The sequence below is a fragment of the Chrysoperla carnea genome, chromosome 5 (assembly GCF_905475395.1).
Source record: "Chrysoperla carnea chromosome 5, inChrCarn1.1, whole genome shotgun sequence".
NCBI classification, from domain to species: domain Eukaryota; kingdom Metazoa; phylum Arthropoda; class Insecta; order Neuroptera; family Chrysopidae; genus Chrysoperla; species Chrysoperla carnea.
In genome coordinates, this window is record NC_058341.1 from 20,647,583 (window position 1) to 20,668,286 (window position 20,704).

The window sequence follows — 20,704 nt, forward strand, 5'->3', positions numbered from 1 at the left end:
AGTCGCTAAAGGTAGCGTTAGCGTTAAAATTGACTGAAGTATTTAGACACATGGTAGTATCCGAACATCGTTACCGTAATTTTAATATGGTTGCCACACTAAGGACTGTATATTACCATAAACTTACCGGTTGATTTAGCAAAGTAATATCAATTTCTGATAATTGTGGTAATGATAACTTTTCATCTTCAAACTTTTTAATTATTGATGCAATTCTTGCACAATTGTATAAAATAAAAGACGCACCTGTAAAACATAATAATGAGTATCAAAAGAAGCTGCCTTCTAAGTTAATAATGTAATAAACATACCTTTATTATTAGAAACATTTGGATCATTAAAATTAATTTTTAATGTATTTGATGGTTTAATTTGTAACATTTCAATAATAACAGCTGCGTTACCCAAATTAACAAATAATTCTCGCCATGTTGAAATTTGTGAAATTCGCAAACCGTATTTATGTTCGGCTAATAATCTCATATCTAATTCACGTTTGCTGTAAGAAATAATTCATAGTTTAAGCTATTTTTATTTAGTTTAGAACACCTAAAAACTGTACCTGTAAAATTCTTCAGATGTAATTGTTTGATATTTTTTACCATCTATCATATTCACGACTGGCCCAGATAGAATATTAATACGTTCATTTTCAAAATTTGTTGTCTTTGATGTTACATAAATTTTATTTTCGGTTTTATTTAAATTCGGATCCGTTGGAGAATATCCATAAAATTGTAATAATCGATTTGTAACATCTTTCAAAAGTTTTACTCTTAATTGTGTTAAATTTTCAATATTTTCTTGACAATCAATTTCCGATTCAATTGAATATGTTTCATTTGTACTTAATTTCCCATAATTTTCGTTTTGATTCAATACATTATTGAATACAATTTGAAAACAATGAAATCGATTTAAATGAATCGAAATTAAATCGCTTTCAATATTTAATTTATCAATGTTTAAACTCCAGTTTTTACTATCTGCTATCAATTGATCAATATCATCTTGACTAGATAATATTTTTTCTTGTTTGCTACTAAAATCAACGGATAAATAAGGTTTCCAACAAGAAATGTTGGATGGAAAACTTAAATCACCTTTTGATACATTATCGTGTTTTCTAATAATAGCACCACGTGTGGACGCAGATAAATTATTTTTTGTTAAATAACAAAATAAATTGTTCATAAAACTTGTGTATGTGTCCATTCTTTAATATTATGGAGGCATCTATTATTTAAATATAATTATTTCGGTATTTTAAATTGCTGATTCGAAAAACTATTTTTCTCCGTTAATTTGACGTTTTAAACGTCAAAGTTTTACTAACTGTCAAATGTCAGCAATTCTTTGCTGTGAACAAATAATACATTTGAAAGTGTATTCGAAATCGAATTTTTAAACTTATTAGTTTAAATTCGAATATTAATCTCTTAATTATTTAAAATTATTTTTTAAATTTGAGTGAATCATGAGTGTATAAAGGAGCTTCTCACGACAGGATGAACTTATGGCTGCCGACTATGCCACATTTTATATTTATTCTTATTTTAGTGATTACTTAGTTCGAATCCAATAGAAAATATCAGCTTATATACAAATTTCAGCTTGATATGTTTTTTCGTTTTTGAGTTATCGTGATGACAGATGGGCAGACGACAGACAGACAGACCGAAAATTTAATTTAATGATTTTATGAACACCTATACCTAAATTTTGTTCATAGAATCAATATTTTTAAGCGTTACAAACTTGGGACAAAACTTACTATACCTTGGTATATTTCATATACATAAACTAAAGTATATAAACAAAAAATCCAAAAAAATTTATGGTTTCTGATTTGAATGAAACTTAGTATATAAGGTAATTTTGACCCAAAAAATTCAAAAATCGTATTCATTTGATGATTGAAAGCATAGTTTTAGAAATATCACCCATTTTCTCATATTTTGGATCGATATCTCCGAAACTAGTTTCCTAAACGTTATATAAATACGATTTTTGTAAATTATGGGTCATAATTACCTTATAAACAGAGTTTTATCGAAATCGGAGCCAACATTTTTTTTTCGATTTTTTTTGATTTTTGTAAAGGGGTACCCCTTAAAAAAATTCAAAAAAATCGAAAAAAATTTATGGTTTCTAATTAAAATAAAAGTTAGGTTGAAATTTGATTATTAGATGCTTATGAAAACTGTGTTAGTGAGTTAATGACACTTTTAAGAAAATACGAATTTCATATAATTTAGGTATTACCCACGAAAAAAACTTGTTGATTAAAATTTTTAAATAAAATAAACAAAGCCTTGACATTTTATTTTTCCTGTTTAAATCATAAATTAATCATAAATATGCTTAATTTAATCGGATGTTAAATTATTCTGATACCAGTTTTTACATTTATTTTCATTGTTTTGATTTGCATATGCATTTATTTTTCTATTATGCATTTATCAACCCAGAGGCGAAATCAAGCACGCTGCCAGTGAGAGCCGAGGGTGCTGAAATCCCTCCCCCCGAAATTATAGAAAATTCATAGAAACCTGCAAAATCTATGAAAAACTAGTTTTCTATTCGATCATCAGAATCATGTGTGATTATCAGAGTAGATTTACATGTTGAAAATTTCACTTTTGGAACTTTTAGCCGTTTTCTTGATAATAGACTGAATTTTTCAACTAGAATGTACAAAAAATGTCGGGCCAAAATCAGATTCATTTTCTTCCTTAATTTGTAGAACAGCCTTTTCTTTCCTAAATAATAAATTAATTTTGTTTCGTGTTTTAAAAAATAATTTATTTAAATAATTACATTAAAAAATAAATAAAAAAAGCAGTCTTATTAATGAATTCTTGTATTCCTTAATTACGGACACAATCCAAGATAATTTACTTCAACAGCTGAAACAAAAAAATATATCATTAGCTTAATATTATTTTCTAGAAAAAAAGTATATTACCGATTCCACAACGTTGGGCGCATCTTAATTGAGCCACATTATCATAGCTTTCACCATCTGTTCCACAAACCGGATCAAATGTAGCTGGTCTACCGCAGTTTTGTTCACAAGTTGTTCGTGCTGTAGCATCCCCTGGAACAGCATTTGGTGTTGTGGACGATAATGATCCTGCCGGTGTTGTGGACGAAGGAGGTGCTGGTGTTGTCGTACGACGTGATGGTCTTGGACGACGTGTTGGTCTTGTTGGTATACTATTTTGATCGATGCCACCATTGTTTAAAAACACATTACTTGATATATCAAGTTCTTGTGGACTACGTTTTATGCGTAGTTCATCATGTGGATAACAAAGCACGCATGCTGACATTATTGATAAAACTAAAAAGCGAACGATAAAGAAGACATCAATTAGTTTTAATCACGAACACCTTATATGTTAACAAGTGAAATTAACAAAATTAAAAAAACCCCCGACCAATGCGGTTTTTCCCATGTAACTCTGTCCAAACTAAACCGATTTGGAACATAGTTAAGAACACTCTCCATCAAATTGCCTTTCAAATTAAAAATAAAAATCGGTTAATCTCTTTAGGAGCTACGGTGCCACAGACAGACACACACACATAGCGATCAAAGTTATAACACCCCTCTTTTTGCGCCGGAGGTTAAAAAATATACAATTTTTTAATTGTTGCTTGAAATTACACCAAAATGATTACACAAATGTAATTCAAATTGCCTAACTAAAATAATAAAACAAATTCGATCACAATCCCAACTAGATCGTATTTGTCGATGATCACTTTCGAGTCGCACTAATTCACAATCACAACAAAGTTTAAAAAAATTTAAAACTTACCAAGTAAATATTTGAAAACCATTTTGTTTATTTTTGATCAGATAACTTCAAAGTAAAATTATCAACTAATGAATTTCAGAGAGGTAGCATAGATTTTTATATAAAAATAGTTGTATTATATATGCATCATGGATTTCCCCAAAAACACTCTTTTGTTTGCATGTCCCTTTGTCACATGAAATATGAAGACTGAAAATAATACGTTTGGTTTATCCATCAGATCTTTGAACTTAAACATTGTAGACAAGAACAGATATCACCATTGATTCATGTATAAAAGCAAGGTCGACAACATTTCTAAATGAAGAACAGGCCACTAAATTAAGTTTTTGCTATTAACTTTCCTTTGTAAACAAATAGACAACATTAATAACAATAACAACATATTACATTTAAATGATGTTTTTCCTGTTAATATGAGGAAAATACCTACAGATAATTTTTATTGTAATTTATCATTTATTAGTAATGTTGTTTATACACAGAATTCACCTCATAGGTAAATTCTTGGTATAGAATGTTTCATTTATTCTATTAAAATTTTTTATTCTACGTGAATTCCCAATGAAAATAGATTCCCCTCAGAAAACAAAAGAAAAGTAAATATACTTAAAATGATTTAATTAACAATTCTTAAAAACGGTTTTCAATGGAATAAATTTTTTACTTATTAATTTAATTATTGAGAAAAATTGAAATATAATTTCTTTTATTTTCAATGCTCAATACTAAAAAGTGTAGCCAAAATTTTGGATCATACGCATTTGCCTTTAACCATTTGACTATTTCGAGTATGTGAGCGTTAAATATAATTTTGTTTTTTAAATTAATTTTTCATTCCCCGACCGTCTACTTTTCTCTAACCGCTTCATCAGAAACCTCCTCCCCCAACCTTATATGCATTTTATATGGTTTATATGGTTCAACTTAACCTAATGTCCAACTTAATCTATGTCCTGTCCTGTATAGCACGGATATATCTAATCTAATCTAGCCAACCATTTCAAATTATTTGGATCTAAATTGCTAGCTAGTTAATGGCTCCTCAAACCTATGCCTTATTGTTTACAAAATTTATAATGGCTAAATTTAACGGATACAAGTTTAAAACACAATATACTGTCGATGGCGCAATCCGATGGCGCGTATGCCGCAGTTCACTGAAAAATATTAATTTATACTTTAAACCTAATCATTCGTTGAGAAAATCAACTTTCTTTGCCTTATTTATTAAAAATTAAATATTTAAGCATACTTGACAGTGTAAAAAGCATGTAAACGCTTAAAAAGAATACAACCTGGGTAGCAAAGTAAAAAAAAAAACACAATTTAAATTAAAATGAAAATATATTTTGTCAAATAAAATAGGTAATAATTAAAACGTTAACAATACTAGATTCTTTTTTAATTAAATTATTCTCTTTTTTTAAAAAATTAATTTTTTTTTATAATTTTTTAATCGTTATAGATAAAGAGATAGATATAGATAATATCTTTATATTTCACATTCGCATTCTTTTTTATTTATTCTTATAGTTTTGACACATAATTAATTAATTAATTAACGATTTGTAATTAATTAATTATAAGTAAATAAATTGTATATAGTCAGTCTTCATTGAAAAAAATCATTTTTTATGATTAATTATATTGTCATTAATAAAATAAAATACACATTACATATTAAAAGTCGAGTGGGTTGTACATCATTCTTTTCTTGTCAATCTTCGACCATAGAAATGCGTGGTCCTGACAATTTCAAAGAGTTCAAGAGGAATTGGAGTTCAATAACTTTTCAATAGTTTAGAGGTCTATGTTCTCAATGTAATGGACAAAATTATTGACCCGAGTTGATTGATCATTAAATAGATACATTTTTCAAATATAAACAAGATGTAATTTCTCGAAAATATCAGTTTGATCGTATCGGCTTTAAATAAATCATTTTCTAATCAAAAGGATATGATAAGGGAAATAAAATTGAGTTTTATTGATTTTGGGGGTGAAATACTGAAAATTTTAATACTGAATTGTTTTAATATTATTTCTGGTTTCAGTAAATACGAGATCGAGGGATCTAAATTTAGTATTTGTTTTTAATTTCTATTTTAAATTTCGAAATTAATTGCAAAAAATTAACTTAAATGCCCGAATCTCAAACTCAGTAATGAAGATTTAAGTCGCCATATATTCTTATCTAGCTTTCATGTAATCTCCAATAAGTCATCCTATTTCAGTTTGACCGCTGAAGCCAAACTGAAAATTAGATCAATTTAAATCATTTATTTATTGAATATTTCCTTCAGATATAATTTTTTCTATTTTTGACGATGAATATCATGCGATGTAAAAAATTTTCCTATGTTAGTTCAAATTTAATTAAAAAAATCACGACAATCAATTAGCGAATCACAAGGAAAATATTTTAATTGACATAATTCGTCATCTATAACTAATTCAAGGTCCTTTTTCATGTTTAAAATCCTCCAATTCCTCTTTAGAGATACTTAATGTAATGTGTTATTTAAATTAGAATCCGATTTTTGTAATTCATCGCGTAAACTTAAAACATTATTCTGACTCGCGGTTGACGATGCATTTAATAAATTTGATGTGGATGTTGATTGTGTTAACAATGACAAATGTTGATCAAACGAATTAAACGACCGTTTACGAAACAACGATTGTGTATTTTCACGTTGTGACATTAATTCCGATGTTAAATTTTTAATAGTACGATCCGATTGTAAACGTTGTTCTAATAAATTCGTTTGTAACTCACTAATACGTGTCTCGAGCTGTGTTATTAATTCTCGTAGCTCACTATTTGTTATATCTAAATGTAATAATTCTTTGTTTAATTTTTGTAATTGTATTTTTAAGATTGATATTTCTTTTTGATATGATTCTTCTGTATCTTCGATCACTTTTGTCGAAATATCTAAATCATCTTGTAGCGAACGGATTTTTTTCCGTAAACGTTCCATTTCTACATGACATGCACCTTCTAAATTATCTTTTATATGATGCCATTCATTTTTCGCATTTGTTAATTCATCTTTAATACAAGTATTTTCTTTTAATAAAAATTTCTTTTCATTTTCCAAATATTTTATTTGTTCGTATTGACGACGTTCAATATCTTCTAAATCTAAAATACGTTCATTAAACTCTTGAATATTCTTTCGTTGAACTAAATCATTGTCTTCAAGTTGTTTAATTTGGGTTTTTAATTGGATTTCATGATCTTCAATCACTTGAATTCGTCTCTTATATTCAGTTTCCATTTCCGCCCATATATTATCGGCTTGTTGCAACGTTTCGATATACGCATCCTCGCGTTGCTTATAAATATCAATTTGTTTTCGCAATTCCTTATTATTCTCCATTAATTCCACTATTTTCTTATTATTTCCACACGTCACTATATTATTATTACTAGCTGTGTTTAATGATTTATTTCCCCATTCGATGGAGCGTTGATTTTGATGATAATACCATAAACTATAAAGTATTAAAACGGGTAAAATTTGTACCAAAAAATCATGTTTACATTGTAATTCGAGTTGATATTCTTCTAGCTCATAGTTTCGAGCTTCACAGCGTGTAAACATTTGTTCCCAATATTGAGTATGTTGTTTTGCATCCTTTAATTTTCTTTTAACAGCATTTCGTGCTTCTTCTAAATCATGTAAATATTCTTGAGTCATTTTTAACTCAATTTCTAATTGTTGGTATTGTAATCGTGTATCATTTTCGGCTTCCTCAAACTCACATTTCTCTTCTTCTAAACGTCGATTCTCTTGTTCCAACTTATTTAATTTTGTTTGTAAATCCGTTACCTGCGTCGTAAGAACTATTTCATGATTTAAACGTTCTTTTAAACGTTTCATTTGCATATCACCAGATGACTCGTAAATATTGATCTTATTTTCTAACATTTCTAAACGGTTCTTATAGAATTCTAATTCTTTATGAATTGGAAGTGAATGAGCTTGATGATTTACCGTTTTCTTACCATTTTCTTCAATACTAGCACGGATTTTATTTAATTTTTGTATTTCCGCTGTTAACTCACTTAAACGTATATCGGTTTTGTTTGGAACTGTTAGATCTTGTAGATCGGTTTGGGTTTGAACACTGATCACATCGTCCGCTTCAAAGATGCCACTCTCTTGCAGGCTACTTGCTTGTGATAATTGTTTCTTTTTTAATATTAAATGCTTTGTAAATTCATTATTATCGTGATCTTGTTTGGTTGGTGCATGATGTAGCGGTGTTGTTTGTGTTGTATCCTGTAATCGTAATTCATCTTTAATTATCGATTGATTATTTATTAATAATAATTTATGATTATATTTAAATTTTTGTTGTAAATCTTGTAAATACTTTTTAAATGTAAATAATGAATAAACGTACATAATATTAAAAATAATTATGTCAAACATTTTTAAAATTTCCATAGTTATATTCATTTCGAATCAAAAATAAAATTTTCAACAAGGGCCCTGTCCATGTTAAAAATAATAATTTTGTTTGTTTTTAATTGTAAGAAAATTTTTATAATTACACAAGGATTTTTTAAATTATTAAAGTATGAAAAAATAATAATAATATGTCGAGCCATGGATTCTTAACTTTCCGGATGAATGCTCAGATCATTGAGTCGCTGATTTTTTTTCGGGCTTATAGAGCGAGAAAAAAAGTGTTCGCATATTCTGTTAATTTAGAACATGTTAAATATTTTTTCTGTAGTTAGTAAGAGACAGATAAAATGTGCGAGGATGCCAAACTCATAAAATGAGCGGACGCTTTTTTTCTGCTGTACAATCCCATTAACAGTGGCGGATTTAAGGAAAAAGATCAAGTGGGCAAAATCTATAGATGGGAGTGTATGCTGTGTAAGTACTACACCGAGTGTATACAAAAAAACAAAATATTTATTATTGCGTGAGAAATATCTTTAAAAACAATTAAAATGCACGTGTCTTGAGCAGTGGATATTATATTTGAGGGTGTGCTGCAATAAAAATTGTTTTGAAACCTTGGCTTCCACTCTCACCCTTCATGAAGAATCACTACTTCATTGCTCCAGGGCTCTTTTGATCCTTTGAGAGTTTGAGTATTTTGTATTTAAAGTTTTAATTTAATCATAAATTTTAAAAACACTACTTCAGCGTAAGGTCAGTTATTTAAGTGTTATTTAAAATTCGTTGTTATTTTCCAATCAAAATTCAATTTCAAAATCGTAATCTTGAAACCGCAACAATTAACAAAAACTAATTAGCATGTAAAAATTTATTACATCCATTGCTCATACCTACTTTGGACAGTCAGTAGCCTGAGTGTTCACCCGAAAATTGAAAGGTTTATGGTTTGACTAACGGAAGACTGTGATTTCGAAAAAATAGTGTTATTGGACGCTCAGAGATGAGAATGCCTTCAGATGCAATCGGTGGGGATGATTCTAGGTATATTAGTATGTGATCCATGGTACATTGTGATCTATTATGATATTGTACCATGGGTTAAGTTTTTATTGGTGGGTGTTTCATAAATTCTAGCATACTTACTGAATAATAATAATTATTAATAATGGCATCATCATGATGTATATGAATATTAAAATGGTCATCAACGTCATCATCTTGATCATCCACACCACAACAATTTGAATGCTCTTGTGATAATGTCTCTAAATTATCTAATAATGTTGTAACTTGTTGTAAACAATGTCTATCGTCTGGATCTTGTGTTTTATTTAACATAACCAATAAATGTTCACGTATTAAATCATGTTCATTCATATTATCATTATCATTTATTAATGTGCAATCATTTGTATCGTTTGTTATTGGTGTTACAACACGTGATGTTTCTATATCACGTAGTTCTGATGATGATTGACTACGTAATGACCACTGCAAAAGATAAATACAATTATGTTTAAATGATTGTAGTTAGTACCTATAAGTAAAGCATATACAACTAAATATTGATATTATCAAGCATCTTGGGTTCGAATCTTAGTGGAGGTATGTTTTCTTAAAGAGAAATTTCAAGTTTTGTTTTTAAATTTTATATAAATTTTACAATCGCTTTTCTAACGATTAATTGTTAGTTGTTATTTATATCATTGTATTGTTCGATTATAGTTATTTCAAGACTTCTATTATACCTACAGAATGTTTTGCTTACGTACCTTTTCATGACATTCTTCTAATTCTAAAATTCTAAATTCTTGTAATTCATTTTGTTCACGTAATTGTTGTAATTGACGTAATAATTGTTGTTCATGTGCTTCTAAGCACCGAATACGTTCTTTTAATAAATTTATTGTATTGTTATCATTGTTGTTTGTTGTTGAATTTGAATTGTTTGTATTATTATTTTGATTGTTGTTCTTAATTTCTCTGGTCTATAAAATTAATAAAAATTAAAATAATTAGTAATTAGACTTGATGACACTGATATAAAATTTTAAGTTCTTTGTTACAATTATATACTGAAATGATGATGTTTATAGCGCTGCACATTCCCTAAGGCCTCACACAATATTTATGGGTGAATCATTCAAATTTTTCGTCGTTTTGTAAAAAGAAACTATTTAGTTATTAAAAGAAAATGCGCGACAAAACGAGGCGAGATTATTTTATAAGGCAAAAATTTCTTGTCCAACGATTTAAAACGAGAGACAGGAAGTTTTCTCGTATCGTTATAACTCACGAAATTACTGCGAAATTTTCAAAGGATTGATTTACAAAACAAAAAAATTCATTTGTTTTCAGTTTTTTAACAACGAGGTGCAAAATAAGTACAAGCGTAATACATTTTAAATGAATTAAAGAACTATAAAATTATAAACAACAAACATTAAAATTCTTAAGGTAGTTCACTCGTATCAATCACACTATCAGAGACTTTGCAATAAAATTTTCCAGACAGTTTATTTTTTGTCATCAAAATCCAAAAAATTTAATTTTGCTCTATCATATCCAAATTTTATCCAATTTTGATAAACCAAGTATGAAATTCTACTAAATTTGGGTCAAATTTTTCAAATTTGGGATCAAAGTTAACCTAGCTATAATAGATTTCAAGAATGAGGAGTCCTGGTCCAGGAATTTAGCACATGAATGATAGCTAGCGAAAAACTGATATCACAGCTGAAAAGAATGACCCAAATTTAATGGGTTTCAAAAATAATTTCAAAAAGATCTGATCAAATTTGCCTATGTTATCAAAAAAGTCGAATTTTTGAACTTTATGACGTCATCAAAATCCAAAAATTTTAATTTTGCTCTATCATATCAAAATTTTATCCAATTTTGATAAACCAAGTATGAAATTCTACTAAATTTGGGTCAAATTTTTCAAATTTGGGATCAAAGTTAACCTAGCTATAATAGATTTCAAGAATGTGGAGTCCTGGTCCAAGAATTAAGCACATGAATGATAGCTAGCAAAAAACTGATATCACAGCTGAAAAGAATGACCCAAAATTAGTGGGTTTCAAAAAAAATTCCAATAAGATCGGATCAAATTTGCCTGTGTTATCAAAAAAATCGAATTTTTAACTTTATGACGTCATCAGAATCCAAAAAATTTAATTTTGCTCTATCACATCCAAATTTTATCCAATTTTGATAAACCAAGTATGTAATCCTACTAAATTTGGGTCATACTTTTCAAATATGTGATCAAAATTAACCTAACTCTAATAGGTTTCAAGAAGGCAGAGTCCTGGTCACGGAATTAAGCACATAAGTGATAGCTAGCGAAAAACTGACATCGCAGCTGAAAAGAATGACCCAAAATTAGTGGGTTTCAAAAAAAATTCCAATAAGATCGGATCAAATTTGCCTGTGTTATCAAAAAAATCGAATTTTTAACTTTATGACGTCATCAGAATCCAAAAAATTTAATTTTGCTCTATCACATCCAAATTTTATCCAATTTTGATAAACCAAGTATGTAATCCTACTAAATTTGGGTCATACTTTTCAAATATGTGATCAAAATTAACCTAACTCTAATAGGTTTCAAGAAGGTAGAGTCCTGGTCACGGAATTAAGCACATAAGTGATAGCTAGCGAAAAACTGACATCGCAGCTGAAAAGAATGACCCAAAATTAGTGGGTTTCAAAAAAAATTCCAATAAGATCGGATCAAATTTGCCTGTGCTATCAAAAAAATCGAATTTTTAACTTTATGACGTCATCAAAATCCAAAAATTTTAATTTTGCTCTATCATATCCAAATTTTATCTAATTTTGATAAACCAAGTATGAAATTCTACTAAATTTGGGTCATACTTTTCAAATTTGTGATCAAAATTAACCTAGCTCTAATAGGTTTCAAGAAGGTAGAGTCCTGGTCACGGAATTAAGCACATAAGTGTTAGCTAGCTAAAAACTGACATTGCAGCTGAAAAGAATGACCCAAACTTAGTGGGTTCCAAAAAAAAATTCAATAAAATCGGATCATATTTGCCTGTGTTATCAAACCACCCCCTAGTTCCGAACCTGGGACCTAAATAGACTATGGTCCACCATGCATAAACTTAGTTTTTTTCCAATTTTACAGAATTAAGGGAAAACTTTTATTTTCCTGGGCTAGCTATGTCCATAGCGAGACAACAACCTTAACATTTATATTGAGCTCTCCACTCTTAACATAAAAAATTAATTATTGGTATACAAAAACAACTCGCGATAAAAACAACACAGTTCATTACTTAAGTGTAATTAAAGAGTTAGTTAAGTAAATAAAAATAATACTTACAACCAATAAAGCACGTTCTAATTCACGCACTTGACATTTAGCAATCGCTAATTCTGTTTGTAATTCACCTTTCTCTAACGTACATTGTTGTACTGCTTGTATTGCAGTAGTATTATCGATTACATTCTTACTATTATCATTTGATTGTTGATCAACAATAACATTATTGTTACCATTATTATGTCTGTACCAGAGATCTGCAGCTGTTATTGTTGATTGTTGTTGGTGCTGTTGTTGTTGTTGTATTGTTTGATTGTTGTTATTGTTGTATTGATGATGTAATGGTGAGTTAGATGTGGATGAAACATGATGATATGGTTGTGGTGATAATGAAGATGGCGCTGATGATACTGCTGAATCGGTGTCTTCTTCAACAATAGCACGTTCTATATCCACTAAAGGCTGTAATCAAAGATATTCAATTTTAAAAGAATATGCTTTAACTAATTAAATTCATAGCTTTCTGTTACGTCGAATGTGCTAAAAGTAAATTAAAAAATAAAATTAGTACTTACTCGATAATAAAGTTCTTTTCTATGTTTATTGATTTGTGATTGTGGCGTTGTATCATTCACAATATTATCTTCCTGTTAAAACAAATAAAAAAACAAAAATAAAACTTTAAATTAAATTTGGTTGATGACAAAATTAAAACTAACGTTAATTGTATTAAAATATTTAGAAATTATGAATATCATCATAGATATCACATCACTTACACTTACAGTTACAATTAAAATTAAATTAACAAAAAAATATTATATTCTATTCAAATTAACTTTCATATTTTATTCATTTTCATTATTATTTTGTATGCCAGATTAGGCAATGTTTATTACAAATATGTAATATATATAGTATAAGTTGCTTAGTGAATACAATTTTTTATGTGCTGAAAAACGCTTTCGAAACATTTTTCTAGACATAATTCTGAAACCAACGAGCTATCATACGTATTTTTACGATGAGTATTTTTATATTTCACCAATTTGAACTTGCTGACTCGACTAAGTTAAGTATTGAACAAAATTAATTTTTAAGCAAGTTGTATTATGTTTTTAAGTAAATTAAGTTAGTTAGCAGTCTTATTCTTTATAAGTTTTAACGCCAATATGGTGTTCATAAAGACATAAGACATTTTTGCGAGTCTTGAAGTTATTTATCACAAGCTGCAGCATTACTAGTGGGATTTCAACCACTTCATATCGTATCCGCTCTTTTAGCGCTTCAATATTTATTTTATCAAACGCTTTCACAGCGTAAGCCAATGCTGAGTTTTCCTTGGCTAGATTGTGACTTAATATCTGATAGACGAACGGAAAATATGATTATTTGCTCAAAAATACAATAAATTTTCTTCAATATTTAATTTAATGCTTTTTTATGTATTTTAAGATGGTAAAAACTTAAGATGGGAAACTGATGAGATTTCATTTTCAATCGTTTTCAAATACACTTCTCTGTGAGGGCGGGTGGATTATTAAAAAATTTAAGACTCCTTGATAAATCATTTAAAGATATCGCGGTTTAAAGATAATAACAAAGCTGTGAAAGCTTGAATTATTATTTGTTTTTAAAAGCAGTAAATGTGATATCATGCAAGAATATTTAATTTAAATAAACAAAGTATTGTTTGATAAATAAATTTAATTAAATGTTTCAAATATTGTGTATTTAAGATAAAAAGTGAAAAGTTGTGTTTGTAATGTATTTAGTTACGCATAGTTACGCACGCATTTATTTATATACCTACATTGCATACTAATAAAAATAATAAAACCAATAAAAATTATAAATAAATATGCGTACACCAATTAATTAATTTACCATATCATAACCATGATCAAATTCATTTATTTATTTTTCATTTTAATTGTACTTATTTGTTTATTTAAAACTAATCAACTGAAGCTAATTATATTAATTTGCTTACTTAATTAAGCGAATTATGGCGTAAAATATTAATTAACAACGTGTACAGGAAAGTTGTTAATGAATTATGCTTGTAAAATGAGGATGTTGAATTTTGTTTATCATTTCAGATGAAGATTTTTGTCACTTTACGAATAGAAAAGTGAAGTAAACTATTCGATAATCATATTCTGTGCTTGTTTCCTGTCATTTCATATTTTATTCAGTTTGTTTTTTTTTACTTATTTTATTAAATTTATTTATTCTCTTGAGACACTTTGTTCAAATTAGGGCATAAAATCCATTCACTTTATTTTATTTTTGTTTGTAAATTAATAGTAATGTGTTTTGTTCTTAAATTAATGGTTTGTAATAATTTTTGAAAAATTAAATAATAAATAATCGATCTTATATGGTGTGAAAGTATAAAATTAAATACGTAATTTAAAAAAAAAATTGAATTAAAAGTTGTTGTGCTTACTTTTAAATATTGTTTTTGATTGTTATTAATTGTAAATAATTGTTGTTGTTCATGCTTATCGTCAACAATTAAATGTCCAACAGCTAAACGTTCCTTTAATGCTGCTGGCATATCATGTGTGTTTTTTATTATTGATTCTGATTCATTTGCATTTGTTGTAATCTGTAAATAACAAAAATTCAGAAATTAAAAATTGAATTAAAAACTGTAAACTATTTTTTATTTTAGACACATTAAAACCCCAAATCTATATAAAAGCATTTCTGGAAATTAGCAAGGAAAAACAAATTAAATAGAATGGGAGTCCATAATTAAATATGTGTCCTGATTCTAGATGACCAACCGTGTATTTTGGAGAGAAATCCACAAGTAATTTGTCCCCAAAAGTACTATTTGAAAATGTCTGACTATCAGAAGGTTTATGACTACAGTTTGAAGTATAATTTCCTGGTCTTCTGTGGTAAAATTCCATACAATTCAGGACACCAATAAGTTTCATCAAAATTAATTTTTACCAAAATACTACAGTGATGAGACTTGAAGTGGGAGACAACAAAAATGTATCCGAGAATGAGGAAAATTATATATATTTTTTTCATTAATTTCGTTTATAATGTACCAGTTATTGTTTGCTTTCCAGGAGCCCAAATATTCACAATTTTGTATTTTTCCCAAAATTTTACTATTTTCAGAATTATGAAGTATTCTTTTAAATGAGCAAGGTTGCATATTCTAAATACATGATGAAATCATAATACAAAATTATACATAAATATAAAAGACTCACTTCAGATATGTTTCTATTAAAAAAAGTAGGTTAAACTTATAAAAATGCCCGAAATTTGATGCAAAAATGCAAAATCCTAAACATAAAAGAACACATCGTAACTTTATTTTAGTTCATCTGGTATTTTGGTCCAAGAAAACGAGCAACATCGGACAAAGTCAACATTGCTTTAAAGAGAGGGAATGCGATATTTCGAAAACTATGAGGATTATCGTAAAACATTAACATTAGAAAAATTTAAAATAAATAATTCTTCGATTAGAACTTAAATAAACTACTCTAAAATTTCTCTGGTGCCTTTGTCCTTACATAAATCGCAAAAAAATTTTCTATACACAAAAAGAACTAAAAGCTGCAATTTTTTAAAAATATATTGAAATAATATTTTAATATAAAAATAATATAAAAATATATTGAAATAATATTTTAATATTAGTGCCTAAAAAGCCAAATTACCCATCTAAATAGGATATTTACACTTTTAATTAGAAAAAAAAAATGTATTACCAACGAAAAATTACCAATTAATCTTTATAATTCTTTGAATAAAACAAAGAATTAAAAGCACTTTATACATAATACTAATAATTAGTTAATTAATTAATAATTTAAAATATAATATTTAGATATTTCACAAATATTAACTAAATTAATTAATTAATTTTTTAATTTAATTATTTTATAATACAAAATAACTACACAAAGAATTGATTTATTTAAATATATAATAACTATCACATACAAATTTAACAAAATTATTAAATTTAATATTTTAAAATTTTAATTATTTAATTTAAAATAATAAATATATGCATGTTTATAACGACAATATTTATAATTAATATTAATTTTTAATATTAACATCACTTTTATCGTATTTTGATAACGGTACATGGTTATTAGGTGGCGTTAAATAAGGGATACACTGCAACCGAATCATAGTATTGACTGTAACTGAATTGGAAACAATCAAATTTACAAAAAGAAAAAACTATTATTGTGAATTATTAATACGTAATTAATAATTAAAAAAATAATGATTGGTTCATAAGGTAAACAATTATCATATTTTAAACTACCTGTTTGTGAAGACAGTGGCGTATAAATTTGGTGTAATAGATAACTATAGTCTCCTTTACAAGTATTAGTCCGTATCTTAAAAACTACTGAATCAATTTTGATGAAACCATTATGGGGCCACGTAGTCATATATAAGTCTCAGTTACACGTATTATAGTCCATATCTTAAAAACTAGTGAATCAATTTTGATGAAACCATTATGGGGCAGCGTAGAAATATATAAGAATCGGTTAGCAGATGATAATTCAGTGGGTAAACCACCAATCATTTCCTATTTCCTTTACGAATTTTTTTTTTCAAATTTATTTGTTACCAACTTTGAAGCATACCTTATCCAATTATCATACCTTATCCAACAAAGTTTTTAAACCCTTTATATATGTAATATATACCAAGGTATACTAAGTTTAGTTCAAAGTTTGTAACAAAAATATTGATGTTACGATTTAGTATAGATTGTTCATAACATCACCTAATTTGTCAATTTCTGGTTGTCTGTCCATCCGACATCACGATAACTCAAAAACGAAAATAGATATCAAGCTGAAATTTTTAAACAGTTTTCAGGACATAGAAAGCGAGTTTAAGTTCGTAAATGAGCAATATAGATCAAGGTATTGGATCCCCAGGTCCCTAAAAATTTTTCTTATACAAAAATAAACAACTTTTATTTGAACCATTTTTTCGTAAACATCACTTTTTAACTGTATGTATGAATAATTTAACTGTATGTATTTTAGTTGGCTTCAATTTTACTAAGTCGCAGTGTACACCAAGTGATATAATATTACAACTAAATGTTTGATAAACTTTTAATAATTACTTAGCTTAGCTCAACTAGCTCATGTAAGTATGTGCGCTGTGTCTGTTGTGCTATATTTTATTTATTAATATTAATATAAACCGGATATTGATACACAATTAATATTTATTTGATTTTTAAATAACTTCACGTCATATCATTTAAAAATTTTAATAATAACTACCTATACATTATAATATACAGTTTTGATTATATATTATTTGTTTATAATATATTATTTATATACAGAGTGTCTCAAAATAGATCAACAAAGATTGATTATCTATTTTTGGTTGAGAGTGCGAAAGAACTCCCAGGCAGGTATCAAAAGATTCTTTATTATATCCTTAATGAATAACTATAGGGGTATATTACGATAGATAGGGCAGAATTTAAACTTTTGGCTCAAATCATAAGCATATATATAAATTTTTTCATTTCGAACTTCAAAAATTACAAAGTTTCATATAAATTTAAACCCCCAAATTTACTCCCTTGAACCTAATCAGCTAATATATCATTTATAATTTCATAATTAACCAAATATCGCCTTAGTATACACGTACGTTACTTAAGGAACATTTTTGCAAAATTACATGCTTTTAGACCCAGTGGTTTAAGCTATGCGTTGATCGATCAGTCAATCAGTCAGTTAGTTTCCTCTATTATATATACATATATACAAATTTATTATAAAAACAAGAGAAAACAAACAATTGATTGAGTTAATTGTTGAAATTCCATGCATAGTCAGTGTTGATTTCTTTATCACATTACACATACAAACATGTGACACATACATAACTGATAATCAAGTATAGTACATATTATAAAATTTCCGTCTAATTGGCGCCCTCACGAGTAAACAGTGATGTTTACGAAAAAATGTTTCAAACAAAAGTTGTTTAATTTTTGATAAGGAACATTTTTTATATTTAAATTTTTGTTTTATCTCTAACGGTTTACATGATGGATCCTACGGACCCAATACTCAATTGACCTATGATGCTCATTTACGAACTTGACCTCACTTTTTACGTCCTGAGTACGCTGTAAAAATTTCAGCTCGATACCTTTTTTCGTTTTTGAGTTATCGTGTCCACAGACGGACGGACGGACAACCGGAAATGGACTAATTAGGTGATTCTATGAACACCTATAGCAAAATTTTGTGCGTGGCATCAATATTTTTAAGCGTTACAAACTTGGGACTAAACTTAGTATACCTTGCATATTACATATATGCATGGTATAATTACTATAGTTGCAAAATCCACTGAAAACATCACTTCTAATTTTCTAATTATTTTGAACATTATTTGATAATACATTGACTTGTTTGGCAAGACATAAATTTCGGACACCCGATAAATTAATCATGAAAAATTTTGTCTGATTTGAATATTAAATTGTATGTACCTATATTGTTTGTTTATTTTTTAGATTGGAAAGTTTTTATTCGTGAATTTTTTAATACTTCTATATTTGCAAACTTAATTTAAGTATTCCAAAATATCAGTTATAATGTCAAAATACTTGTGTGTTACATGTTCCAAATCCCTTTTTGGATTCGTTTATTTATTTATTGTTTTTAGGTTGAATTATTCCATTTAGTCAAACTATTTCGTATCTATTTATTAATTAAAAATATTTAAATTACAAAAATATACAACTATTTTACAACTTAACAAGCACATAGCAGGAAGAATCGAGTCTAAAGTTAAAAATAGGTTTTTGAAAAAATTCTACAAGATATAGATGAAAAGTAAGGCCAAGGACAGAGAGAAGAAGTCAATTATTAAATACTTCCTCAATACTATTCAAATACCTGTTCGTAATTCTACATAAATTGTGGGAGCGCAAATAAATACATAAGTATATAGTAAGGTGATATAATGCTACTATTTATCTGCGTTTCCACCATTTATTGGATTTAATATTTTGTCTTAAATTTTCAAATGTTCCGCACAAGTTCTTTAATTTTTACTTTCATAAGAACCTTTTTCTGAAAATAATTAACACAACAAAAAGAACTAACGAAATTCTTCCATCCGTTCTCAAGTTATAGCATGATCAGTGGAAATAGGGCTTCATTTTTATATATATTCGCACCGTGTGTGAGTTTTATTGGAGACGTTTCCATGTTTATGATATACTATTTTAATTATAGAATTGTATGGATGCATATATAATTGTATGGATTGCATTTATGACTTACATTGAAAATTTAATATTATTGTCTCACAAATTTAAATAAATAATTATGATAATTTACATTTGAAAAATAATATTTGTGCAATTTGATTTCTTATTTTCACAATTTTTAATACATTAAGTTTAATTAATTAGTGTTTTTCAATAATTTTAATTTGACATTTGCTATAACATTAACATGTAAAGAACTACAAATTAGTCATAACAACCTCCTTTATCGCCAAAATTTTTCACTGGAAGCGCTGGCATCGATTTTATTGTCCCTACCATGAATACGCACACAACGAATATTCTTTTATAGCATTGTTAATTTAGTTAGGCCTTAAATGACGCTAATACCTTATAAAAGAATCATTACAATAAAAATATCGAAATGTGAGCCTTCTTAACTCGTACAAAATTCAGGACAGGGTATTGTTTAAGATTCTTTTACAGAGTGTTCTACATAAATTGAAAGTACTTAAATATAAAAACAAAACAATAATTAGCAATAATTAAGAATATTATTATTTTATTAATACAAAAAAAAAACTATTGATTGACAGACAAACAGACATTAATTATTAAAAAAAAAAAAAAAAAAAAAAAAAAAAGATTACAAATGATGCTTAAAAAATGAGAACATACATGTGTTAGTTACTTAATTATTTATTTATGTGTTGTAAAGTAATATAATAATGACTTAAGTAGTACTTCAATCATAACTCTAATCTCATATTTAGCACAAATTTAAAAGTGTTAGCGTATGCTTATTTTTATTATTATAAAAAAAAATTATTAATAATAATAATAATAATTCATCAAGTCATTCATTATT

The 20,704-nt window shown here is 27.4% G+C and overlaps 2 protein-coding genes across 2 annotated transcripts in view; both read right to left on the reverse strand.

The window, feature by feature from the left end:
- Positions 1-2,849: 2,849 nt before the first annotated feature.
- Positions 2,850-3,958, reverse strand: LOC123300755. Its single transcript, XM_044883402.1, has 3 exons — positions 3,828-3,958; positions 2,969-3,346; positions 2,850-2,909 (listed from the first exon to the last, which is right to left on the reverse strand). The coding sequence occupies exons 1-3, from the start codon at positions 3,847-3,849 to the stop codon at positions 2,875-2,877; spliced, it is 435 nt and encodes a 144-aa protein (XP_044739337.1). The 5' UTR covers positions 3,850-3,958; the 3' UTR covers positions 2,850-2,874.
- Positions 3,959-6,012: 2,054 nt separating this feature from the next.
- LOC123301857 (COP1-interactive protein 1) overlaps positions 6,013-20,704 on the reverse strand; it is an 89,523-nt gene continuing 74,831 nt past the window's right edge. The window contains exons 6-11 of the mRNA XM_044884792.1: positions 15,004-15,165; positions 13,127-13,198; positions 12,612-13,013; positions 10,030-10,245; positions 9,401-9,748; positions 6,013-8,122 (exon numbers count right to left, since the gene is read on the reverse strand). Of these exons, the coding sequence (XP_044740727.1) occupies positions 6,335-8,122; positions 9,401-9,748; positions 10,030-10,245; positions 12,612-13,013; positions 13,127-13,198; positions 15,004-15,165 (2,988 nt within the window). The 3' untranslated portion in view covers positions 6,013-6,334. The remainder of the gene's footprint in view (positions 8,123-9,400; positions 9,749-10,029; positions 10,246-12,611; positions 13,014-13,126; positions 13,199-15,003; positions 15,166-20,704) is intronic.